Source organism: Calidris pugnax, unplaced genomic scaffold (genome assembly GCF_001431845.1).
Source record: "Calidris pugnax isolate Ruff unplaced genomic scaffold, ASM143184v1 scaffold211, whole genome shotgun sequence".
Taxonomy (NCBI): domain Eukaryota; kingdom Metazoa; phylum Chordata; class Aves; order Charadriiformes; family Scolopacidae; genus Calidris; species Calidris pugnax.
In genome coordinates this window covers 3,412,550-3,440,331 of record NW_015091083.1, presented here as the reverse complement: position 1 = coordinate 3,440,331, position 27,782 = coordinate 3,412,550, and the positions used below count along the sequence as shown (strand labels likewise).

At 34.5% G+C, this 27,782-nt stretch overlaps 1 protein-coding gene across 4 annotated transcripts in view; it reads right to left on the bottom strand.

The window, feature by feature from the left end:
* The window catches only part of PPP4R4 (protein phosphatase 4, regulatory subunit 4), a 74,065-nt gene that overhangs the window by 24,039 nt on the left and 22,244 nt on the right, over positions 1-27,782 (bottom strand). For 3 of the 4 annotated variants that reach the window (XM_014957649.1, XM_014957650.1, XM_014957651.1), the window contains exons 1-5: positions 10,521-10,663; positions 9,746-9,819; positions 7,457-7,563; positions 6,475-6,582; positions 1,856-1,977 (exon numbers count right to left, since the gene is read on the bottom strand). In XM_014957649.1, the coding sequence (XP_014813135.1) occupies positions 1,856-1,977; positions 6,475-6,582; positions 7,457-7,563; positions 9,746-9,819; positions 10,521-10,641 (532 nt within the window). In that variant the 5' untranslated portion in view covers positions 10,642-10,663. Of the gene's footprint in view, positions 1-1,855; positions 1,978-6,474; positions 6,583-7,456; positions 7,564-9,745; positions 9,820-10,520; positions 10,664-13,128; positions 13,251-17,738; positions 17,847-18,720; positions 18,828-21,009; positions 21,084-21,784; positions 21,933-27,090; positions 27,194-27,782 lie in introns of those variants that run through there. The other variant, XM_014957652.1, reaches the window with a different exon arrangement.

Below are 27,782 nucleotides of genomic sequence, written 5' to 3'. Positions count from 1 at the left end.
CAAAAAATATAATTTAACATGCATAGGAGTATTTTTGGCAGCCACTCAACAGAGGTAGAAAACAAGATGTATAGAAAATGACAAACATATTATCATAATACAGGTCCTAAATTTTAACACCTTACCTTTATGTTTGTTTGTTTTCACGGAAAAAGCATCCCCCCCAGTGGAGGATAAGCCAGAAAATAAATGAATAGTCTGAATGAATTGCTTTCTCTAAGCTTTTCTCAATAGCTAAAAGCAGTAATTACAGCAATTGGGAGGTGGTGGGGAGGAAGACTGGAGACTGGGAGGTGCACAGAGAAATACAAACTTGATAGCATCAATGCAAAGGCTCAATACCTTGAAAAATAACCTACTATCATACTTACTGATATAAGCACTAACTGCTAAAAAGTCCAATTAGGTATTCTCCCCAAAACTACCTTCTTTCTTTATGTACTCCTCCCATATGGCTTATATGCAATCATGTATTTTAGTAACTCATCACTCAGTTCCTATGAATATTTGCTCCTCACTTATGTATCAGGAAGGAGTATTAGAGTCAGTAAGATGGGAGTGGGAAATGTGGTGCAAAATACTGAGTTGCTAATGAAGATAAACAACTGAAAAGTTTGGAAAAATACAGTATAAAGAGTATAAAAGCAGCAAATAATGAACAGTAATCAACAATATAATTTTTTTCATATACACTATCATGTACTTTGCTGCTTTGCACATTTCCAGTTGTAAAAAAACCAAAACAACATAGCAGAAGTGATACAGAGCCAGAAAAGCTGGCTGTTATTGTCTTCTACATCCCCCTGAAAAAAAATCTAGAGAGCATAGCTATCTGGGGGACAAGGCACAGAAGATCCCCTGAATGTCTCCCTATACTGGAGTGCTCACAACAGCTCTCCTGAAAGTTTGCCCTAATCAATGCCAAACTGAACTTGTGATGAGAACCCGAGAGCCACATGTGGAGGCAACCCATCACTTCTATGCCAAAAGAAACAGATACAACACAGAATTTATCCTTCCTCAGATGAAGACACAGACACTCACCCCTACACCTGGAGAAACATGAAATATGCATCCTGATCAGGGGAAAGATATGGAGCACTGAGAAAAACACAAGCATTTACATTTTCTGCCTTAAATACAGAAAAGCTTTATAAAATACACGTGCTTTCTCATTACAAAAAAGAAAGCTTTCAGGGCCATTTCGTCACCAGTTCAAAGGGATTTAAATAGCAATTGCTGATGCCTAGTACCTCTAAAACTAATCAGTTGTGCACACTGCAGTTCATGGGACATGAAGAATTTTTTTCTGTTCCAAAATTTACAAATGTATTTGATATATATAACTAGATGTTAAAATCTGCAAGGTTTACTGATACACACACAAATATCATATCACTGCCCCAGTCTAGGTTCTTCAGCTCAGAAGGCAGGCTGCAGCCTGTAGGTAGGACTAGCTTTACTCCAGTTAAAAGGCAAGAACTATTTAATAGCAAAAAAGCACTAGCAAATGTATTTGTTGAGCTAACATTTTGTATTCTGTGTATTGATAGCATTAAGTAAATATTAATAACCCAATATTCTTATCATTTATACAGTAATTTTACTCATTCCATTTAGCCACTTTCCATCAGAAACTTTGAATAAGATAGCTGATTTGAGGGACAACTGGTTCACTTTCCTTAAAACTTACTGTGTATAAAACACTGCAAGACATGAAATACATAAAGGATAAAACAATAAACAAAATAAAATCAGAAACGTCTGAAGAACGCAGACAGAACCAAAAACACTTACATACATTTCTAAGATGCGTTAAAGGACTAAGAACTGGGCGAGTAAGTTAAATTCTTACCTGCATCAAACATATCGAGCAGATTCACTAACGTCTCAAAAGCTGCGAGGCGCACGCTGCTGCTCTCATCTCTTGCCAGCTCCACTAACTCAGGAAGCACCACAGTTTTTGTTAGTTCTGTCCTGCAACGTGAGGCAAGCAGTCAAGAGAAAACATACAATGAAACAATATTGCCACAGCAAAACAGAATTCTTCCTTTAAATACTCATTGAGATATTTTTTGTGTAGTCAGGAAGGAAAATTTGACAAAGTTGTAAGGAAATGAAAATTAAATAAAAACCTCCAGTCAACCTCAGGACCTTTTTCTTTGTCAGCCAAAAAAAGGTGCAAGTTTAAAATGTGAAACTTCATCACTAAAAAAGCATTCAAACTAGCTCAAAATAAATCAGAGAAAATGCAGTCTGAAAAGACTCAAAGGAGTCCAGCTACTTTGCTGTCTCACTAAGAAAACTCTTCTGATGAAAGATGCAGAAAACGCTCAATGCAATGGCCCAAAGCCAAAAATTATTAAATATGAGTCATGTTGGATTGAAGTGTCAGGAAATCTTAAGCTTCAAAGATAAGCCTCCTTTGCAGAGGGTAAGCAACTACTGCTCAGAGAAAATGCAGTTTCCCAACTAGTCCAAACAGTAGCTTTTAGGCTTGTTTTAAAGTAGTGAAGAAAGGGTTCTGCTTGTCTCTTTTTGCCCTGGTAATTACTAGCACTGTCTGTGCGTGACAGTCCTGACAACTTGAATCTATACATTGGCAGCAGATTGCTGTATTGGGGATTGACTTAGAAATTAGAGTTTAATCAGAGAGGTGACTAAGGAGGAGTGAAATACTCTTGACACAGAAACATGCGCAGTAAGGTGGCTGGCATAAGCAAAATGAAAAGAGATTCACCTCTTGGAGTAAAAGTATAGTTTATGTAAAAAATACCATCCATATTTCCCATGTTCCAGTGAATAACTGATTCTTGATTGCTTTACGAGATTACAGTCTGACTATTAACAAGAACTAGGAAGACATACCCAGTATTTCCACTTTTTATTTCAGTCATGCTTTTTTTTTTTAATTTTTATTTATATTCTAGTGTTTGAATCTGTCTGCATTTGAGTTAAGAAGCCCACTTTGTTCTGTTCACGTGTACGAGCTCTTGGTTTGCTCATCAATTAGTGAAAGCTGTTGTAAGCACCACATCTCAAGGATGGGACCTCAGCAATTTATAATAGCCAAGGCTGTATCCCTCAATGTTTATACTGCACAAAACATTAAACTGCAGGGAAACACTGATAAAATTATACTATGTAAGCACTAAACAAGATGACAAAATCAAAGCTATGTTTAAGACTTTGAGCAACTGTGTACGAAAAGTTTAGAGTCTGAATTCAATTGCATTCTTTAATACAGAACTAATCACAACTTCCAGGTTGCCAGATTTTAACTGAAATAAAAATGCCCAAAATACCCTTTCCAATTACACTAAACAAGTAACAGCCTTCCGTTTTGTAAATCGATATGAACAATAATACTTTCCAATGTTTATAATCATCATCAATGAGTTCCAAACCTTACAGAGTTTATAATTGTTACCAGCAAATCAAGATGTAGCTTAACAGTATTATTCCAAAAAGACGATTAATCATTCATATAAAATTATGAGAAAATGACATGATATCATTGAGTGGTAACAACCTTAAATAGTAAAAATAAGCATTGGGACTGTTGCCACATTATGCCTTCAACATTTAACTAAAAATGTGCTTATTTCTATTTATTTAATTGTGTTTATTTTCCTACTAGCAATTCTTCCTCAACATGAAAGACTGCAACAGTTTACATAGCAAAAATACCAACAGTTCACCATTTTTTATGAGATTAAAGATTAAAGCATCTAAAACATTGGGAAGGGACTTGGTAAAAACCTCACAGACAGAACAGTGTATATAGATACTTTAATGCTAAAAGTTGGGGAGGAAAGAATTAAAGAAAAATATACAGAGTGGACCATTAGTTGATAACTATGTATATAGCCCCATTAAACCACTATTCTAAGGCTGAGTAAACTGCCAGTAATACTGCCATTTGCCACTGCGTAACACCTATCCTGTTCTAAGACATTCAGCTCCTAGGTATAATAAATGCAATTTAGTTTAGACACTAAAAAGAATGAAGAAAATTTTATTTCCTTTCCAAAATGGTGACTTATTAGTATAAGACATAGCCACCTTGTTACAAATGAAAACAACTTTTTTGCTTCTTCTTTCACACTGCTAAGTATACATTGAAGTTAAACAGCATTTCGAGGAGTGAGAACTAAATGCACATGTTTAATTCTTATTTGAACACCTGGATGTGCATCTACCTATCTTAAATGTAAAAGAAAACATCTGAAAGCAAATTCACACAGATTCACACAGACAGTGAGTGCTTCCTAGAGGCTACCACCAAAACAAAATGATTTTCTGTTTCTCAATAGACTGAGTCACAAGGCAAGGAAATCTGTGCAGCTGTACATTTTTAAAACATAAAAAAATGTCTCACTAATATGTGAATGGAATATTCTCTAACTATACGCATACCCTAGATATGAGTTATTTTACTCAGAATAACATACACTATTTTAAAAAAAAAAAAAACTTTTGCTGTATTTTGTGATACAAATAATAATTCTGAAAGCGAAATTCATATGATTACTTCTCAGCTCTTTACTATGGCAGAAGATAACTGAGAAGGTCAGATGGATCCATGGTAATGCAGATGGCATCTCAGATAAGACACCAAAAATCTCATGGGATTAAGCAATAACAAATGAGAAAAGAGGAAGGAAAGTGATTGAGGTAGACAAGAACATATAGCCTAGGAAGGGGCAGGAGAAAAAAGGGTCAGACAACAGCCTAAATCAAGATCAAAAATCATGGGGGGGTGGGAAAGAAATGCTTTGCAAATATGTTTCTGTGGATTTCCATTTTGGTGACATGAAAAATATTTAAACTACTATGACACTTAGAACTGTCCCTCCCTTCAAAACTTGGTAGTTATAAAGAAACCAACAATTATTCACTCCCCAAAGGTAAACAAAACCCTCTCTTTCACTCATCTTTAATCTTCCATTAAAGAGAATTCAATTTTAAGATACATAAAGATGCATGAGATACATGCACACAGTAAAAATAAAAGTAACCTCAAGTTATTCATTAATTCCATTTAGTAAAATTGTTCTAGTTTTACAAATATCAACAGTATTGACAAATACTACCTTTCTTTTCTGTAATCACAAGTTCTTCTAAAGGCAAAGCCATTCAATACAGAAAATGATAAAATGAGTTAGCATGCTAACCTACGTTTTGTTATAAAAGAAAATAAAGTACAAAAACAAATGAGTAACTTTACTGAGATGAGTAATACTGTGTTTTCACATTATTCACATCCTTTGAACTTTGGAAGGACAAGGACTTTGCAGAACAGGTGTCTAAAGCACACATATAAAATTATTTTGTATGCAATAAAGACAAGTTTATCCAGGGATCTATAAACTACTATCCTCTATGACCTTAACAAAGCAAAGTTAAATTAAGTACACGGCAGGAATGCTTAGTTCTTGCTGTGAATATTCATTCCCTATACCTGAGTAAACTAAAACACTGTCTTAACATACACTTTCCCAGTATTCCATGGCTGAGGTAAATCACATTGCTTCAGGAATTTCTGGTGGTTTGGTTTTGTTTGGTTTTTGTTGTTTTGTTGGTTTTTTTTTTTAAATAACTCAGAATCTAAACCACAATATAATTCTCCATTGTAAAAAAATCAATCATTCCACAGCCACAGGAAAGTGTCTTTTCCACAAGCACCACTACTAACAAACTGAAGTGCGCATTTACCACATATTTCAAATTACATTTCACTTTCAGCCTCATCCTTGAATTTGCTTATAAATTCACAATTTCAAAAGCCAGAGGGACTCTCAAGATCTAATCTATCCCAGCTGTGTAACACAGGACAGGGAACCTTACTTGATATTTTCTTCAAGTCTGTAAGAGAAATTACTGGTTTTTTTCCTTCCTGACACAATAACAGGCAGACAGACCTGGAATTTTAAAATATTTATTCACCCAGAGACAAATCCTGTGTGGGTAGTTAACATGTTTTAGTTATTAAAATAAAAGTTCCAGACTTCTTCTATTCCTGTATGTGCAATATTGAAGGTTTAAGAGTAAAAGCTGTGACTGAACTGAAATTTGCTTACAAAACACATTTAGCATCCTTTCACAAAAAACTGCACAGTAATTATTAAAAACTGCTAATACTTGCCATAATCCTCTTCCATTTTTAAATAAGCCCAATGACATCAATGAATAATTGAGACGATTTCAAGAAGCTATAGATTAACTCATCATTTACAAAACAGTGTTGTTTGTATGCTTCAGCAATTTTACTATCAGAGAGAAATAAAAATCTGAAAATGGAAAAGAGCCAACTGCCAACAGCCAACTCCTAAGAACACATCTGTACACTCCAAATTCACTACTGAGTATGCATGAATTAAGTTAGAGATCTTAAAAGGAGTTTTTAGGTTACCATTAAATATTTTAGAGAGAGATTTTGCATTCAGAAGCAGTTATGCAAATTGTACTCACCCTATTCCTTGAGCTATATGTTCCAGCTGCCGACACATACAAGCTCTAACTTCATATTCCACGTCATGGCACAGTGATTTTACCAATGGAAGAATCTCTCTTTTAATACTAAAAATGTAAAATTTTTTTATTAATACACAGAACAAGAATATATCAAATCCTCTCTGTAACACTCAAATTTTACCCATATATTACTTCTAGTGGCAAATTTTTTAAAGCTAATTGAAGCAGACCGAAATCATTATTAAATCATTATTAAAGAGGACTTCCTGAGCTAGGCATGATTTCTGTGCATTTAGTAGCCCTCAATGGATTTCTTTTGTAACGCAAAATCCCATGTATCCGATTGCCTGGATAGGAAATGTGTTTGTTAAATGGTCCTACTATGATAATACTGGATAAGAATGCACCAAGCACCATACCAACTGCTTTGGGCAGGTAAATTATTTAGATTTCCTTTCACCATCGCTTCCCAGCCACAGACACTGAATCTAAGAGCTGGACAACATCAGGCAACAATAGTGGCTCCTGATACATTTCCATATAATCAGGGATTGAAAAAAAATATCCACATGTTAAATTGGGTTAGACACTAGAATGTTAGGAATGGGATTTGTTTCTTTATGACAAGAAATTCTACAGTGATGAAGTTGTGCCTGTAAATTGCAGAGAAATCCACTGTTTGGCTTATTTCCTAGTACAAAAAACAATAGGGAAGAATGGCATGAAATCAGTACCCATTTGAACCTGTGGAAGAACATACAAACTGGTTATAAACTGATGAATATCAGCGAGTCTGAGTATGCTAGTTACATAACGTACATGTTTTTATGAATAATTAAAATCCAGATAAAGGGATCTGTAAAAATAAAGCATTTATTTTTTGTAATAAAGTCTACTTTTCTTGTAGTAATTTTTGCCAACTAACAAAGAAATACTGGTGTATACTGTGAAATGAAAAATATACGTACAGTCTACTTACATATGAGCTTCAAATTTATTAGCTAATTTTCCCATGATTTTACAACTAACTAAGCGGGACTGAAGTGTTTGAGAAAGCTGTGCTTTGGAAACAAGTGGATTCAGGATCTATATGAAAGAAAAAAGAAGAAATAAGAACAGAAGAAATGTGAGCACTAAATAACATATTCCTCCTCTTAAAAAATCTAGGAAAACATATCCCAAATGTCATCTATCCTTTTCAAGGAATTAATCAGTACTAACACTAATGATGCCTGTGTACATTAAGTGTCTATTGGAAACCCATATTTAATATTCAGTGCTACTTATACCATATTAAACTCATATCTTGGCCCAAATAGCAGTTTATGATTAACAACACAGCCACAGGTTTATATTTGTCTACTTGTGTCTTTATTTTGAGACTGAGTTGTATATGAATTATTATAGCTATTAGCTGGTAATTTTCACAGAAGTTGTTACATGTGTTCCTGCACAAGAAAAAAAATCATGCAGAGAAAGGAAAAGGAAGCCTCTCTTAAGTTCCTTCTCGTAAATTTTCTCAGGAAACACTTCTTTTGGTGTAAAGTTTTGAGGCAATGATCCCTCTCAATTACACATACTTTGCAAATCTGTAGGGAAGAGGCTTTGTTTCCATACAGATGCAGAAAACCTGCATCTTTATTGGAGCTCTGCTGCCATTTGTTGGATCACCTCTATGGTGCCAGAAAGGCAGATCTGCAGAACCCCATATTTAGATATATTATTTTTTTGCCCAGAAAGAATCACAGAGATCTAGGTGCCAGGCAAGAGGCATATTGCAGAGATGCATCTCCTGTGTCTGCTACAGTCCCTCATTCAATGTCTTCTGCAGAGCTCCACAAAAGCATAATATACAGAGAAGGAAAGTCCAGCAAAATTCTGAAAGCGTTTTTCTCTGTTGAAATTTTGAGGTGACAGAATCTTACCACTGTAAGGAGAACTAGATCATCCAGACTAGAATTTGTACATAAGGTATGCTTCTAACTGCTTCTAATTACAACACTGCACAAAGCAACATATCATTCGTTACCTACAAAACTGTACATTACTTAATTGGTTTTTGAACCATAACAGCAAACACACCACATCTAGTAATACTAACTCCAGTTACTGACCCAGACACCATCTCTCCCCAACCCTTCTGGGTTAGGCTGAGCTTTGCTCTGAGACACACACCTTTCCTTATGTCCTGGGAATCTATGATTGTCCTGTGATTTTTACTTACAAAAATAATAAAAAAATAATAGCTAGAATATTTCAAGCTTTCTGATAGAAAGATCCTTCAAGTAACATAAAAGGCGCCTTCTCAGAATCAGGTTTCAGTACAGCTGCTGAATCAACACTGCTTTATCACTTGTGATCATCCCAAAGCAAATTTTTGTGGAAACTTACAAATGTGTTCCTGCAAATTTTTGTGGAAACTTACCAATGTGTTCCTGCAATCAGGGGTCTCCAAACTCCATTTTGCTTAAATGTTATCTTTAAAATTAGATTTTGGACGTGACTAGAATAAATTATCCTTTTTTTTCCCCCAACCTAACTTTTCACCCCTTAGAAGTTTATTTTGTAAACAGTACTGGATTTCAATTGCCCGCTAATTTTAATGAGCATTTTTTATACTACAAAAGCAATGATACATTTAAATCCCCATATTGTTTTAAATTACAGCACAGTAGAATATGCCTATTCCAAAGCTTTTAAACTTAAAAATGAAATACGAATACTTAAAACAAAACTGAATAAATTAACTGAGTAAAGGGGAGGGACATTGTGACTTTGTTGTAGATTTCCTTCCTCTTTCTCGAACTACACAGTGAAAAATTAAGAGTGTTTGCAGGGCATTCAGGTTTTGGTACATCAAGAACAACTGAAATATACAATGAAATGGATCTCTAGCATTCAGTCCCATTTAGCAGAAATCAGGATATTAGACCAGTAACAAACAAAATGTAGTTTCTTCATGAAGACACAGATACTATTCTGTAAACCAAAACAGGATACATGAAAACAAGTTATTGTAAATATTAAATGCAGTGGAAGTGTTACAGTAAACAGTCTTTATTTGCTTAAGAACACTAAATTTTTAAAATTACCTTCCTGTCTCGCTCTTTAATGCATTCCTCTCATACAGTATGTTCTACCAGCATCACTGCCTTCACAGGCATAAAACTGCCACAAATCTTACTGAAGTGAATGAGAGTTTCAGGGAACTACAATCTTACAAAATATTATTAATCTGTTGTTAGCATAAGTGGGAGAATATTATTACCTCGTGTCTGATAGTCTCCTTTGGTAAAGCTTCTATTACAGAAAGAAGAGTTTCTAGCCATGCATTGCTGACACCTGTTAGAAAGAAATGGGTTCTACGTGAAGTTGTACATGTAACAAGTATAACAAAACACACATCAGTTTTACAAAAACAATTCTCACTTTTTACATGCACCTCTTCAAGGAGCTATGTATCTAAAAGCCACTAAATTAACATTCAAGACTTCAAACTACAAGGTAAGATAGGTGAGAAGCAAATTCTGTCCCCATTTCTTTTATCTTTTCAATTCCCATACAAAAAATAATAATTAACCTGTTTGTTTTGAAAAGATGATTTTGCTCATTTAGAAGCATACCCTTTTCTTACGCCCACCAAAACTTTCTAGTTTTACAAGAGGCCATATTTTCTCTTTGTATATTACAAAGAGTGTCAAAGAAGTTAAGAAAAACTAAACATCACAGCAGAAATGTCAACCATCCTCCCTCCATTTTCCCAGCCACAAAATTCCACTACTTCAGTAGCAGCTGGCACTCAGTAACAACTTCGGGATTTAGTCCTTCAGAGAAAGTGGTTTTGTTTGCTTCAATCTGAATTATATTAAATATCAGTATGTTAAGTGGTTAGCATGAAAAAATCTTGTCGTTCGTGCAAGTCTAGAAACAACGTTACAGTGATTGCATTCACTGCTTTACACAGTATTGCATGGTCACTATGGAAGGAAACATACAGAAAATACAGAAGTAATCAATCATCAGCATAATTCTACAGCCCTGACCTGCATCTCTGTGTTCCAGGTTCTGGAGAATGATGTGTAGGAAGGAGTGGGAGTAGGTATGAATGGACACCGACTCTTCTTGCAGAACAGTCAAAAACGAAACAGCAGCTGTTAACTGCATTTCCACTCCTGCAACGTGCAGCACCTCCTGTAAAATTAACAAATTCTATGAATTTAGAGCATGAGGCAGAAATGAACTGGAAGAACATTTAAATTTTACATTCACTTTTAAGTGCAAATGCACAACAACCTGGGTAAGCTACAAAATTATTTTCTCTTAACAACAATTATCTGGAGACATTCAAATCTTTCATATTATAGCATGAACATTTTAAGAAAAATAGTTGGTTATAATATTTTTTTTACTTTCCATTTCATCAATGCATATGTATGGATTTTTTGAATTTACAAAATGAGAGGTAAAAACAGACCAGCCAACAATTTCAATTCTGCTCTAAATCTACATGAATTAAAAAGAAATGTTTCATTCATTCAGTCAGACATACTAAAATAGCAGAAGGCAATTTAAACTTCATCCCTTGCCAACTGACATGGAACATAAATGAAAATACGTGTGTGTATATATATATATATATATATAGTCTTAAGAATAAAGCAGGATGCACTAGAATATTTATCTAGGTAACTCAGCATTTTCTAGTACTTAGTTTTAACGCATAGGAATATAACTAATTAGGCTGTATTTAAAAGCCTAAAGTTAAATGAAGATAATATGGGAATTCAATACTACTAAATTTTTTGAATGAAACAAAAAGGAAATTTAGATTTCAGATTTATGTACACGCCAAAGAGCTTGCAGGATACTTACACAGCATTCATTGTAAGTATGTACACGTATAACAGCTAGGTGAACCTTCCATTTGTTTACTTCTCTAAATGTATCTCTCTAAAGTTCATTATTCTACTACTAAAGGATCACACCCATTTTACAAATTATTCCAAATTCACAGAAGCACAGAGTTTAAAGCCCATACTTCCTATTTAACATTTTGTATATGTGGATTTGTTTCTTTTTTTAAAAGTGTTTGAGATGAACAGTATTTTCTCACATCACATATCAAAAATCAACAATAAGCTGATATTTTTATTTTTTTTTTACTTACTGATATAAGCACTAACTGCTAAAAAGTCCAATTAGGTATTCTCCCCAAAACTACCTTCTTTCTTTATGTACTCCTCCCATATGGCTTATATGCAATCATGTATTTTAGTAACTCATCACTCAGTTCCTATGAATATTTGCTCCTCACTTATGTATCAGGAAGGAGTATTAGAGTCAGTAAGATGGGAGTGGGAAATGTGGTGCAAAATACTGAGTTGCTAATGAAGATAAACAACTGAAAAGTTTGGAAAAATACAGTATAAAGAGTATAAAAGCAGCAAATAATGAACAGTAATCAACAATATAATTTTTTTCATATACACTATCATGTACTTTGCTGCTTTGCACATTTCCAGTTGTAAAAAAACCAAAACAACATAGCAGAAGTGATACAGAGCCAGAAAAGCTGGCTGTTATTGTCTTCTACATCCCCCTGAAAAAAAATCTAGAGAGCATAGCTATCTGGGGGACAAGGCACAGAAGATCCCCTGAATGTCTCCCTATACTGGAGTGCTCACAACAGCTCTCCTGAAAGTTTGCCCTAATCAATGCCAAACTGAACTTGTGATGAGAACCCGAGAGCCACATGTGGAGGCAACCCATCACTTCTATGCCAAAAGAAACAGATACAACACAGAATTTATCCTTCCTCAGATGAAGACACAGACACTCACCCCTACACCTGGAGAAACATGAAATATGCATCCTGATCAGGGGAAAGATATGGAGCACTGAGAAAAACACAAGCATTTACATTTTCTGCCTTAAATACAGAAAAGCTTTATAAAATACACGTGCTTTCTCATTACAAAAAAGAAAGCTTTCAGGGCCATTTCGTCACCAGTTCAAAGGGATTTAAATAGCAATTGCTGATGCCTAGTACCTCTAAAACTAATCAGTTGTGCACACTGCAGTTCATGGGACATGAAGAATTTTTTTCTGTTCCAAAATTTACAAATGTATTTGATATATATAACTAGATGTTAAAATCTGCAAGGTTTACTGATACACACACAAATATCATATCACTGCCCCAGTCTAGGTTCTTCAGCTCAGAAGGCAGGCTGCAGCCTGTAGGTAGGACTAGCTTTACTCCAGTTAAAAGGCAAGAACTATTTAATAGCAAAAAAGCACTAGCAAATGTATTTGTTGAGCTAACATTTTGTATTCTGTGTATTGATAGCATTAAGTAAATATTAATAACCCAATATTCTTATCATTTATACAGTAATTTTACTCATTCCATTTAGCCACTTTCCATCAGAAACTTTGAATAAGATAGCTGATTTGAGGGACAACTGGTTCACTTTCCTTAAAACTTACTGTGTATAAAACACTGCAAGACATGAAATACATAAAGGATAAAACAATAAACAAAATAAAATCAGAAACGTCTGAAGAACGCAGACAGAACCAAAAACACTTACATACATTTCTAAGATGCGTTAAAGGACTAAGAACTGGGCGAGTAAGTTAAATTCTTACCTGCATCAAACATATCGAGCAGATTCACTAACGTCTCAAAAGCTGCGAGGCGCACGCTGCTGCTCTCATCTCTTGCCAGCTCCACTAACTCAGGAAGCACCACAGTTTTTGTTAGTTCTGTCCTGCAACGTGAGGCAAGCAGTCAAGAGAAAACATACAATGAAACAATATTGCCACAGCAAAACAGAATTCTTCCTTTAAATACTCATTGAGATATTTTTTGTGTAGTCAGGAAGGAAAATTTGACAAAGTTGTAAGGAAATGAAAATTAAATAAAAACCTCCAGTCAACCTCAGGACCTTTTTCTTTGTCAGCCAAAAAAAGGTGCAAGTTTAAAATGTGAAACTTCATCACTAAAAAAGCATTCAAACTAGCTCAAAATAAATCAGAGAAAATGCAGTCTGAAAAGACTCAAAGGAGTCCAGCTACTTTGCTGTCTCACTAAGAAAACTCTTCTGATGAAAGATGCAGAAAACGCTCAATGCAATGGCCCAAAGCCAAAAATTATTAAATATGAGTCATGTTGGATTGAAGTGTCAGGAAATCTTAAGCTTCAAAGATAAGCCTCCTTTGCAGAGGGTAAGCAACTACTGCTCAGAGAAAATGCAGTTTCCCAACTAGTCCAAACAGTAGCTTTTAGGCTTGTTTTAAAGTAGTGAAGAAAGGGTTCTGCTTGTCTCTTTTTGCCCTGGTAATTACTAGCACTGTCTGTGCGTGACAGTCCTGACAACTTGAATCTATACATTGGCAGCAGATTGCTGTATTGGGGATTGACTTAGAAATTAGAGTTTAATCAGAGAGGTGACTAAGGAGGAGTGAAATACTCTTGACACAGAAACATGCGCAGTAAGGTGGCTGGCATAAGCAAAATGAAAAGAGATTCACCTCTTGGAGTAAAAGTATAGTTTATGTAAAAAATACCATCCATATTTCCCATGTTCCAGTGAATAACTGATTCTTGATTGCTTTACGAGATTACAGTCTGACTATTAACAAGAACTAGGAAGACATACCCAGTATTTCCACTTTTTATTTCAGTCATGCTTTTTTTTTTTAATTTTTATTTATATTCTAGTGTTTGAATCTGTCTGCATTTGAGTTAAGAAGCCCACTTTGTTCTGTTCACGTGTACGAGCTCTTGGTTTGCTCATCAATTAGTGAAAGCTGTTGTAAGCACCACATCTCAAGGATGGGACCTCAGCAATTTATAATAGCCAAGGCTGTATCCCTCAATGTTTATACTGCACAAAACATTAAACTGCAGGGAAACACTGATAAAATTATACTATGTAAGCACTAAACAAGATGACAAAATCAAAGCTATGTTTAAGACTTTGAGCAACTGTGTACGAAAAGTTTAGAGTCTGAATTCAATTGCATTCTTTAATACAGAACTAATCACAACTTCCAGGTTGCCAGATTTTAACTGAAATAAAAATGCCCAAAATACCCTTTCCAATTACACTAAACAAGTAACAGCCTTCCGTTTTGTAAATCGATATGAACAATAATACTTTCCAATGTTTATAATCATCATCAATGAGTTCCAAACCTTACAGAGTTTATAATTGTTACCAGCAAATCAAGATGTAGCTTAACAGTATTATTCCAAAAAGACGATTAATCATTCATATAAAATTATGAGAAAATGACATGATATCATTGAGTGGTAACAACCTTAAATAGTAAAAATAAGCATTGGGACTGTTGCCACATTATGCCTTCAACATTTAACTAAAAATGTGCTTATTTCTATTTATTTAATTGTGTTTATTTTCCTACTAGCAATTCTTCCTCAACATGAAAGACTGCAACAGTTTACATAGCAAAAATACCAACAGTTCACCATTTTTTATGAGATTAAAGATTAAAGCATCTAAAACATTGGGAAGGGACTTGGTAAAAACCTCACAGACAGAACAGTGTATATAGATACTTTAATGCTAAAAGTTGGGGAGGAAAGAATTAAAGAAAAATATACAGAGTGGACCATTAGTTGATAACTATGTATATAGCCCCATTAAACCACTATTCTAAGGCTGAGTAAACTGCCAGTAATACTGCCATTTGCCACTGCGTAACACCTATCCTGTTCTAAGACATTCAGCTCCTAGGTATAATAAATGCAATTTAGTTTAGACACTAAAAAGAATGAAGAAAATTTTATTTCCTTTCCAAAATGGTGACTTATTAGTATAAGACATAGCCACCTTGTTACAAATGAAAACAACTTTTTTGCTTCTTCTTTCACACTGCTAAGTATACATTGAAGTTAAACAGCATTTCGAGGAGTGAGAACTAAATGCACATGTTTAATTCTTATTTGAACACCTGGATGTGCATCTACCTATCTTAAATGTAAAAGAAAACATCTGAAAGCAAATTCACACAGATTCACACAGACAGTGAGTGCTTCCTAGAGGCTACCACCAAAACAAAATGATTTTCTGTTTCTCAATAGACTGAGTCACAAGGCAAGGAAATCTGTGCAGCTGTACATTTTTAAAACATAAAAAAATGTCTCACTAATATGTGAATGGAATATTCTCTAACTATACGCATACCCTAGATATGAGTTATTTTACTCAGAATAACATACACTATTTTAAAAAAAAAAAAAACTTTTGCTGTATTTTGTGATACAAATAATAATTCTGAAAGCGAAATTCATATGATTACTTCTCAGCTCTTTACTATGGCAGAAGATAACTGAGAAGGTCAGATGGATCCATGGTAATGCAGATGGCATCTCAGATAAGACACCAAAAATCTCATGGGATTAAGCAATAACAAATGAGAAAAGAGGAAGGAAAGTGATTGAGGTAGACAAGAACATAGGGAAGCAGGAGAAAAAAGGGTCAGACAACAGCCTAAATCAAGATCAAAAATCATGGGGGGGTGGGAAAGAAATGCTTTGCAAATATGTTTCTGTGGATTTCCATTTTGGTGACATGAAAAATATTTAAACTACTATGACACTTAGAACTGTCCCTCCCTTCAAAACTTGGTAGTTATAAAGAAACCAACAATTATTCACTCCCCAAAGGTAAACAAAACCCTCTCTTTCACTCATCTTTAATCTTCCATTAAAGAGAATTCAATTTTAAGATACATAAAGATGCATGAGATACATGCACACAGTAAAAATAAAAGTAACCTCAAGTTATTCATTAATTCCATTTAGTAAAATTGTTCTAGTTTTACAAATATCAACAGTATTGACAAATACTACCTTTCTTTTCTGTAATCACAAGTTCTTCTAAAGGCAAAGCCATTCAATACAGAAAATGATAAAATGAGTTAGCATGCTAACCTACGTTTTGTTATAAAAGAAAATAAAGTACAAAAACAAATGAGTAACTTTACTGAGATGAGTAATACTGTGTTTTCACATTATTCACATCCTTTGAACTTTGGAAGGACAAGGACTTTGCAGAACAGGTGTCTAAAGCACACATATAAAATTATTTTGTATGCAATAAAGACAAGTTTATCCAGGGATCTATAAACTACTATCCTCTATGACCTTAACAAAGCAAAGTTAAATTAAGTACACGGCAGGAATGCTTAGTTCTTGCTGTGAATATTCATTCCCTATACCTGAGTAAACTAAAACACTGTCTTAACATACACTTTCCCAGTATTCCATGGCTGAGGTAAATCACATTGCTTCAGGAATTTCTGGTGGTTTGGTTTTGTTTGGTTTTTGTTGTTTTGTTGGTTTTTTTTTTTAAATAACTCAGAATCTAAACCACAATATAATTCTCCATTGTAAAAAAATCAATCATTCCACAGCCACAGGAAAGTGTCTTTTCCACAAGCACCACTACTAACAAACTGAAGTGCGCATTTACCACATATTTCAAATTACATTTCACTTTCAGCCTCATCCTTGAATTTGCTTATAAATTCACAATTTCAAAAGCCAGAGGGACTCTCAAGATCTAATCTATCCCAGCTGTGTAACACAGGACAGGGAACCTTACTTGATATTTTCTTCAAGTCTGTAAGAGAAATTACTGGTTTTTTTCCTTCCTGACACAATAACAGGCAGACAGACCTGGAATTTTAAAATATTTATTCACCCAGAGACAAATCCTGTGTGGGTAGTTAACATGTTTTAGTTATTAAAATAAAAGTTCCAGACTTCTTCTATTCCTGTATGTGCAATATTGAAGGTTTAAGAGTAAAAGCTGTGACTGAACTGAAATTTGCTTACAAAACACATTTAGCATCCTTTCACAAAAAACTGCACAGTAATTATTAAAAACTGCTAATACTTGCCATAATCCTCTTCCATTTTTAAATAAGCCCAATGACATCAATGAATAATTGAGACGATTTCAAGAAGCTATAGATTAACTCATCATTTACAAAACAGTGTTGTTTGTATGCTTCAGCAATTTTACTATCAGAGAGAAATAAAAATCTGAAAATGGAAAAGAGCCAACTGCCAACAGCCAACTCCTAAGAACACATCTGTACACTCCAAATTCACTACTGAGTATGCATGAATTAAGTTAGAGATCTTAAAAGGAGTTTTTAGGTTACCATTAAATATTTTAGAGAGAGATTTTGCATTCAGAAGCAGTTATGCAAATTGTACTCACCCTATTCCTTGAGCTATATGTTCCAGCTGCCGACACATACAAGCTCTAACTTCATATTCCACGTCATGGCACAGTGATTTTACCAATGGAAGAATCTCTCTTTTAATACTAAAAATGTAAAATTTTTTTATTAATACACAGAACAAGAATATATCAAATCCTCTCTGTAACACTCAAATTTTACCCATATATTACTTCTAGTGGCAAATTTTTTAAAGCTAATTGAAGCAGACCGAAATCATTATTAAATCATTATTAAAGAGGACTTCCTGAGCTAGGCATGATTTCTGTGCATTTAGTAGCCCTCAATGGATTTCTTTTGTAACGCAAAATCCCATGTATCCGATTGCCTGGATAGGAAATGTGTTTGTTAAATGGTCCTACTATGATAATACTGGATAAGAATGCACCAAGCACCATACCAACTGCTTTGGGCAGGTAAATTATTTAGATTTCCTTTCACCATCGCTTCCCAGCCACAGACACTGAATCTAAGAGCTGGACAACATCAGGCAACAATAGTGGCTCCTGATACATTTCCATATAATCAGGGATTGAAAAAAAATATCCACATGTTAAATTGGGTTAGACACTAGAATGTTAGGAATGGGATTTGTTTCTTTATGACAAGAAATTCTACAGTGATGAAGTTGTGCCTGTAAATTGCAGAGAAATCCACTGTTTGGCTTATTTCCTAGTACAAAAAACAATAGGGAAGAATGGCATGAAATCAGTACCCATTTGAACCTGTGGAAGAACATACAAACTGGTTATAAACTGATGAATATCAGCGAGTCTGAGTATGCTAGTTACATAACGTACATGTTTTTATGAATAATTAAAATCCAGATAAAGGGATCTGTAAAAATAAAGCATTTATTTTTTGTAATAAAGTCTACTTTTCTTGTAGTAATTTTTGCCAACTAACAAAGAAATACTGGTGTATACTGTGAAATGAAAAATATACGTACAGTCTACTTACATATGAGCTTCAAATTTATTAGCTAATTTTCCCATGATTTTACAACTAACTAAGCGGGACTGAAGTGTTTGAGAAAGCTGTGCTTTGGAAACAAGTGGATTCAGGATCTATATGAAAGAAAAAAGAAGAAATAAGAACAGAAGAAATGTGAGCACTAAATAACATATTCCTCCTCTTAAAAAATCTAGGAAAACATATCCCAAATGTCATCTATCCTTTTCAAGGAATTAATCAGTACTAACACTAATGATGCCTGTGTACATTAAGTGTCTATTGGAAACCCATATTTAATATTCAGTGCTACTTATACCATATTAAACTCATATCTTGGCCCAAATAGCAGTTTATGATTAACAACACAGCCACAGGTTTATATTTGTCTACTTGTGTCTTTATTTTGAGACTGAGTTGTATATGAATTATTATAGCTATTAGCTGGTAATTTTCACAGAAGTTGTTACATGTGTTCCTGCACAAGAAAAAAAATCATGCAGAGAAAGGAAAAGGAAGCCTCTCTTAAGTTCCTTCTCGTAAATTTTCTCAGGAAACACTTCTTTTGGTGTAAAGTTTTGAGGCAATGATCCCTCTCAATTACACATACTTTGCAAATCTGTAGGGAAGAGGTTTTGTTTCCATACAGATGCAGAAAACCTGCATCTTTATTGGAGCTCTGCTGCCATTTGTTGGATCACCTCTATGGTGCCAGAAAGGCAGATCTGCAGAACCCCATATTTAGATATATTATTTTTTTGCCCAGAAAGAATCACAGAGATCTAGGTGCCAGGCAAGAGGCATATTGCAGAGATGCATCTCCTGTGTCTGCTACAGTCCCTCATTCAATGTCTTCTGCAGAGCTCCACAAAAGCATAATATACAGAGAAGGAAAGTCCAGCAAAATTCTGAAAGCGTTTTTCTCTGTTGAAATTTTGAGGTGACAGAATCTTACCACTGTAAGGAGAACTAGATCATCCAGACTAGAATTTGTACATAAGGTATGCTTCTAACTGCTTCTAATTACAACACTGCACAAAGCAACATATCATTCGTTACCTACAAAACTGTACATTACTTAATTGGTTTTTGAACCATAACAGCAAACACACCACATCTAGTAATACTAACTCCAGTTACTGACCCAGACACCATCTCTCCCCAACCCTTCTGGGTTAGGCTGAGCTTTGCTCTGAGACACACACCTTTCCTTATGTCCTGGGAATCTATGATTGTCCTGTGATTTTTACTTACAAAAATAATAAAAAAATAATAGCTAGAATATTTCAAGCTTTCTGATAGAAAGATCCTTCAAGTAACATAAAAGGCGCCTTCTCAGAATCAGGTTTCAGTACAGCTGCTGAATCAACACTGCTTTATCACTTGTGATCATCCCAAAGCAAATTTTTGTGGAAACTTACAAATGTGTTCCTGCAAATTTTTGTGGAAACTTACCAATGTGTTCCTGCAATCAGGGGTCTCCAAACTCCATTTTGCTTAAATGTTATCTTTAAAATTAGATTTTGGACGTGACTAGAATAAATTATCCTTTTTTTTCCCCCAACCTAACTTTTCACCCCTTAGAAGTTTATTTTGTAAACAGTACTGGATTTCAATTGCCCGCTAATTTTAATGAGCATTTTTTATACTACAAAAGCAATGATACATTTAAATCCCCATATTGTTTTAAATTACAGCACAGTAGAATATGCCTATTCCAAAGCTTTTAAACTTAAAAATGAAATACGAATACTTAAAACAAAACTGAATAAATTAACTGAGTAAAGGGGAGGGACATTGTGACTTTGTTGTAGATTTCCTTCCTCTTTCTCGAACTACACAGTGAAAAATTAAGAGTGTTTGCAGGGCATTCAGGTTTTGGTACATCAAGAACAACTGAAATATACAATGAAATGGATCTCTAGCATTCAGTCCCATTTAGCAGAAATCAGGATATTAGACCAGTAACAAACAAAATGTAGTTTCTTCATGAAGACACAGATACTATTCTGTAAACCAAAACAGGATACATGAAAACAAGTTATTGTAAATATTAAATGCAGTGGAAGTGTTACAGTAAACAGTCTTTATTTGCTTAAGAACACTAAATTTTTAAAATTACCTTCCTGTCTCGCTCTTTAATGCATTCCTCTCATACAGTATGTTCTACCAGCATCACTGCCTTCACAGGCATAAAACTGCCACAAATCTTACTGAAGTGAATGAGAGTTTCAGGGAACTACAATCTTACAAAATATTATTAATCTGTTGTTAGCATAAGTGGGAGAATATTATTACCTCGTGTCTGATAGTCTCCTTTGGTAAAGCTTCTATTACAGAAAGAAGAGTTTCTAGCCATGCATTGCTGACACCTGTTAGAAAGAAATGGGTTCTACGTGAAGTTGTACATGTAACAAGTATAACAAAACACACATCAGTTTTACAAAAACAATTCTCACTTTTTACATGCACCTCTTCAAGGAGCTATGTATCTAAAAGCCACTAAATTAACATTCAAGACTTCAAACTACAAGGTAAGATAGGTGAGAAGCAAATTCTGTCCCCATTTCTTTTATCTTTTCAATTCCCATACAAAAAATAATAATTAACCTGTTTGTTTTGAAAAGATGATTTTGCTCATTTAGAAGCATACCCTTTTCTTACGCCCACCAAAACTTTCTAGTTTTACAAGAGGCCATATTTTCTCTTTGTATATTACAAAGAGTGTCAAAGAAGTTAAGAAAAACTAAACATCACAGCAGAAATGTCAACCATCCTCCCTCCATTTTCCCAGCCACAAAATTCCACTACTTCAGTAGCAGCTGGCACTCAGTAACAACTTCGGGATTTAGTCCTTCAGAGAAAGTGGTTTTGTTTGCTTCAATCTGAATTATATTAAATATCAGTATGTTAAGTGGTTAGCATGAAAAAATCTTGTCGTTCGTGCAAGTCTAGAAACAACGTTACAGTGATTGCATTCACTGCTTTACACAGTATTGCATGGTCACTATGGAAGGAAACATACAGAAAATACAGAAGTAATCAATCATCAGCATAATTCTACAGCCCTGACCTGCATCTCTGTGTTCCAGGTTCTGGAGAATGATGTGTAGGAAGGAGTGGGAGTAGGTATGAATGGACACCGACTCTTCTTGCAGAACAGTCAAAAACGAAACAGCAGCTGTTAACTGCATTTCCACTCCTGCAACGTGCAGCACCTCCTGTAAAATTAACAAATTCTATGAATTTAGAGCATGAGGCAGAAATGAACTGGAAGAACATTTAAATTTTACATTCACTTTTAAGTGCAAATGCACAACAACCTGGGTAAGCTACAAAATTATTTTCTCTTAACAACAATTATCTGGAGACATTCAAATCTTTCATATTATAGCATGAACATTTTAAGAAAAATAGTTGGTTATAATATTTTTTTTACTTTCCATTTCATCAATGCATATGTATGGATTTTTTGAATTTACAAAATGAGAGGTAAAAACAGACCAGCCAACAATTTCAATTCTGCTCTAAATCTACATGAATTAAAAAGAAATGTTTCATTCATTCAGTCAGACATACTAAAATAGCAGAAGGCAATTTAAACTTCATCCCTTGCCAACTGACATGGAACATAAATGAAAATACGTGTGTGTATATATATATATATATATATAGTCTTAAGAATAAAGCAGGATGCACTAGAATATTTATCTAGGTAACTCAGCATTTTCTAGTACTTAGTTTTAACGCATAGGAATATAACTAATTAGGCTGTATTTAAAAGCCTAAAGTTAAATGAAGATAATATGGGAATTCAATACTACTAAATTTTTTGAATGAAACAAAAAGGAAATTTAGATTTCAGATTTATGTACACGCCAAAGAGCTTGCAGGATACTTACACAGCATTCATTGTAAGTATGTACACGTATAACAGCTAGGTGAACCTTCCATTTGTTTACTTCTCTAAATGTATCTCTCTAAAGTTCATTATTCTACTACTAAAGGATCACACCCATTTTACAAATTATTCCAAATTCACAGAAGCACAGAGTTTAAAGCCCATACTTCCTATTTAACATTTTGTATATGTGGATTTGTTTCTTTTTTTAAAAGTGTTTGAGATGAACAGTATTTTCTCACATCACATATCAAAAATCAACAATAAGCTGATATTTTTATTTTTTTTTAAATCAGCCTAGACCAGATTGAGAAAAGATCCATTATGCACATAAGTATTACATAGTAGAGGAATTTTATTGAGAAAATACTTTTGTATATGTGGATTTGTTTCTTTTTTTAAAAGTGTTTGAGATGAACAGTATTTTCACATATCAAAAATAAGCTGATATTTTATTTTTTTTAAAAAAATCAGCCTAGACCAGATTGAGAAAAGATCCATTATGCACATCATTATTGCATAGTAGAGGAATTTTATTGAGAAAATATAGTTTGCAGAGAACATCTGAGAAATTATTTAGCAGACTTTGCTTACTTCAAAGTAAAAGAACAAGAAGTTTTCATGAGAACATCTGAGAAATTATTTAGCAGACTTCGCTTACTTCAAAGAACAAGAAGTTTTCACTACACAAATGTCAACCAGTTTTTATGTGCAAAAGTATAACTTTTAGTTTATCTGATTTCAAAGAGAATCATTACTTATTCCCTCAACAGCTGTCTCGGTTTACAGCCATGTTTATGTGTAACAGCATTCACTGGGTCCCTGTTCCCCCCATTGAAAAAAAGAAACAGCATTACACATTTTACCAATCCAAGTGTGATAAAATATTCAATAGCCACGTAAACCACCCTCTTGTTATCTCCACAGCCTGTCTCTGTCCTTGTTCCTCCATTGTTACTACCACAGCCAAGAATAAGGACACCTACCAGTTTTTTAATTTGAAACTTTCTGGGATCAGAATACCCATGCACACTGTTCTGGGATTTTGACGTACATTTGTTCAAAAGACATCCCCAAAATAATCAAAAGAACTATCTACACACTGCAGATGCTAAGACACCGCTGCAGACCAGAACATAACGGAGCTGAATTCAATTTTATGTATGTATTCACTTTGTACGCAATGCAAACAGGGTTACTTACCATCAAATAAACTTTCCAAACAGTCTCCTCCACAGATTCACACAACTCTGGATAATCATGTGTGAGAACACATTCTCTGGATGTGCCTCCTCATGGACCTCGGGAGACATTGAAATGTAAATTTCTAGATTGCTTACACACCTGCCTGCGCTGCAGTTTGCACTCAGAACGGTACAGTTCCACCCTTGAAAATGTATGGGTCTCCTCATTCCAATTTCACTCAACTCGAGTGAGTTAGAGTTACTTAATATAAATTTATTTATTTAGAAAGTAATGTATTTTTCTATGCATGGATCCTCCCCAGATTCTCCCCCTGGAGGAAAAAGCTTTTCTGTCTTATTCAGACAAGCGCATTCAATGGGCATTAGCAGGTTCTAAATCACCTCTACTTTAATGCACTTTATGTCCCGCAGCAACAGAATTCTCTTGAAAGAATGCTGCAAGCAGAAACATAGTCAATCATTTTAGTAAGTGCGTTGATATGACAGAAATCTTCATTTAAGACTAGAAAGACACAGAAATAATGGAGATTACAGAAGCTCAAAGATACAATGAGAATGGACCTTAAAATCAGTGTTACGTATAAGACAGGGTGAAAGTCACCCCACCTCTTCTTATACTATAAAATCAACTAGGAAAAAGAAAAGTTTTCAAGGGGAGATGGATATATTAAGAAAATAAGTAACTGTGAAAATGAGTTTGGAACTAATCAGACAGTGTCAAATAAGAGCTGATATACACGCTTCAACAAGAGTAGCCATAGTTTTCTGCAATCACAGCATTTGGAAGAATCTCTTATTAGGCAATCAGATAGACACCTGCAATCTCCCTCCACTGTGTCTGCAGGCAGTGCCCAAGGATGGAAAACAGGGAAAATAGTACTATCTTTTGTAAGGAGCCATTTGGTGCACAACAAGAAATGCTGAGAATGTCTTAGCTTTCCCTAAATCCGCATTTCAATAACTTCCAAGGTTCATGAGGAGGTGCATGCAGAAATCCAGAGAGTGGGGATCTCTATGAAAAAGAATCCATACAAGGATGCCACTTCATTTTAATTACAGAATTTAAAAATATATTTTATAATCTCAAGCCTATTTTAACATCTAAATGATATACAACGTATTTTTTTTTATTAGTATAACCAAAATACTGATACCCAATTAAATCATTACTTAGATCTGGCATATTTATTGATGTATTGTCTGTTTAATTTCGCACATCTCAGACCTAAACCTCACTTAGGTTAAATATATAAAGTGTCTTTGATATCATTTTAACTTAATTAGATTTTAAGCAATGATAAGCAATTTGCACATATCCTTTTCTATAGTTATTTATAAAAGTAACCAGGTTGATCAGTTTCTCACAAATGAAATAAAAATTTGTAATTTATCCAGCTAGAACATTCCTTCAATTTATTTCTTCCTCTATCTGTTTTAACCTTAGCTCATTTTAGATCATCAAATTCATGTTTAGCTTGAATCAGTAACCAGTTACTCTTTCTTTGAAGTAAGGGATCTAAGTACTCTTCTTAAGCATTAGTTGCTTGCAACAAGAAAACAACATTTGTGTTGGGAAATTGTGTTAAAAAGGGAACGAATTTTAAATTGGGGGGAAAAAACAGTAAATTCTATGAAGCAGCCTAGTAAAATCATGACTGAACCACAGTACCGAAAAATGTCAGATGTATCTCTAAAAATGTATAGGGAAACTGAGTCAGTCCATTAAATTATGAACACAATTCAATGCTTGGAAAATAAAATTTCTACAAGAAACCCTTGTTATTTTTACCTCTTTTCCCAGAGAGAGCATATACTTTCAAACACCTACTACAGTCAAACAGCTACTAACACACACAACATTCATTCCGCTGACAATTTGTATAAATTAGAACCAGGTTTATATCAAAATGATAAATTGGATGAGACCAAGCCAGAGACTGTTCTAAATCAGAACTTTGATTTAATCCCATAAAAACTGTCAATGGCATCAGTAGAAGACTGACAATACACTGATCTAATTAAAAAACCTCTCAAAAATTTGCTGTTACCAAAGTAAACTTTCAGATATTTTGCTAGCCAAAACCAATGCATTTTCCACTCAGCTGGTAGCATTTAGAAATCACTGAAAACCACTCTAAAGTCTTAATTCCTGTTGTAGCCTTATGTAGCAGAGTTATTCAGCTTTAGAGTTATTAGGCTTTGCATTTTTGTTTATGATGCAGTTTGTTCCTATTTGGCTGAAGCTGCTCCTTAAACCACACCTTAAAGGAACTTTTTCACTTCTTCTAGGCAAGGAGTCATACCTGGGGGAGAGTGGAAATACATAGATATTTATCTTCCTTAAAATCATATAATCATAGAATAGTTTAGGTTGGAAGGGACCTTTAAAGGCCATCTAGTCCAACTCTCCCTGCAACCAGCAGGGACATCTTCAACTAGATCAGGTTGCTCAGAGTCTTATCCAACCTGACCTGGAATGCTTCCAGGGATGGGGCATCTACCACCTCTCTGGGCAACCTTGGCCAGTGTTTCATCACCCTCAGCATAAAAAAGTTCTTACTTATATCTAGTCTAAATCTTCCCTCTTTTAGCTTAAAGCCATTACCCCTTGACTTATTGCAACAGGCCCTGCTAAAGAGGGGCTGTTTGTCCCCATGTTTCTTAATAAGCCCCCTTCAAGTATTGAAAGGCCACAAAAGGTCTCCCCTGAGACTTCTCCAGGTTAAATCACAGATCGTTTAGGTTGGAAAAGACCTTTAAGATCAAACATTCAGATTAAGCAATGCAAATATCCTTTATACAAACACATCTATATATAAAATGACTATATAACATTACACGGCCAGCATGCATCTACCACAGCTAGCAGTTTCTAAAATGTGGAGGGCTGCACGTGAAACTTCAGACAGCTAAAAGCAAAGTATACTTTCCTGGATACCAGCATGAAAATCTAAATGTTTGCATGGAAGGAGATTGAGAATGTCAAAATGACTGGCTGGTCCTCAAAAAGAGTTCTCAAGAAGTTGTCAAAACACTGGTAAATCTTTAGAATACATCAATAGTATTAATTCTGCTTTCTTTTCCTATTGTAACATTTTTCAAAAAATATTAATACCTGCAATACTTTGTAAATTCAGTGAATTAACATAGAAGATCTACTGGACGTAGCTCTCCTAGAGAGTGAGTTTGCAATAAAAGTGGGACGTTTTGCCTCTGTTGAAATACTTATACTGGCAGAAAAAGATACAGTCAAACTTATTACACACAACTTACTCTGATTTTTGGTAAAACCCGACGAAGTGTTTCTGCAGGATTCTGTCGCATCAGGACTGGAAGATTTGCCACCACGCTTGTTCCTTGGATATCCTGGCCAGAACTTACAAAAATATATACACACAACACATTACTCTCTACTGTGGTTACAAGCTCACAGCTTTCATAAAAAAAACCAAACACAAACAACAAATTCACACAACACAGATTATTCATATAGTAGTTGAGAGGCATTACTTTTTTATATAATATGTAGTAGAAAACAACATTAAGAAAATACCAACCAGAAAAGCTGTTATGTATCATTTCTAATATGGAATATTCTAATTTTTAGTGTAGCTTTGGAAAAAAATATAAAATATTTGAAAGATCTTTTCAAACTGGATGATCAAGGCAATGGTTCTGTTGAAACTTTTATATTATAACAATACAGGAGATAAAGCATAAGAAGGGGACAAACAGAAGATACAAATGAAAACTATACTCAGTGAACAACATTTAACAGTAATCTACCATTTTTTCCTTTTTGTAGTGAAAACAGTCAGATGTATCATCAGATATATATTGACAAACATGATTAAAGGAAGATGTAAACACTTGGTTAGATTTCAGATATTGTACCTTTCTCCTTATTCTGTCTTTCTCAATCCTATCTTACCATTGAAAAAGGCGGGGGGCGGGGGGGGGGGGGG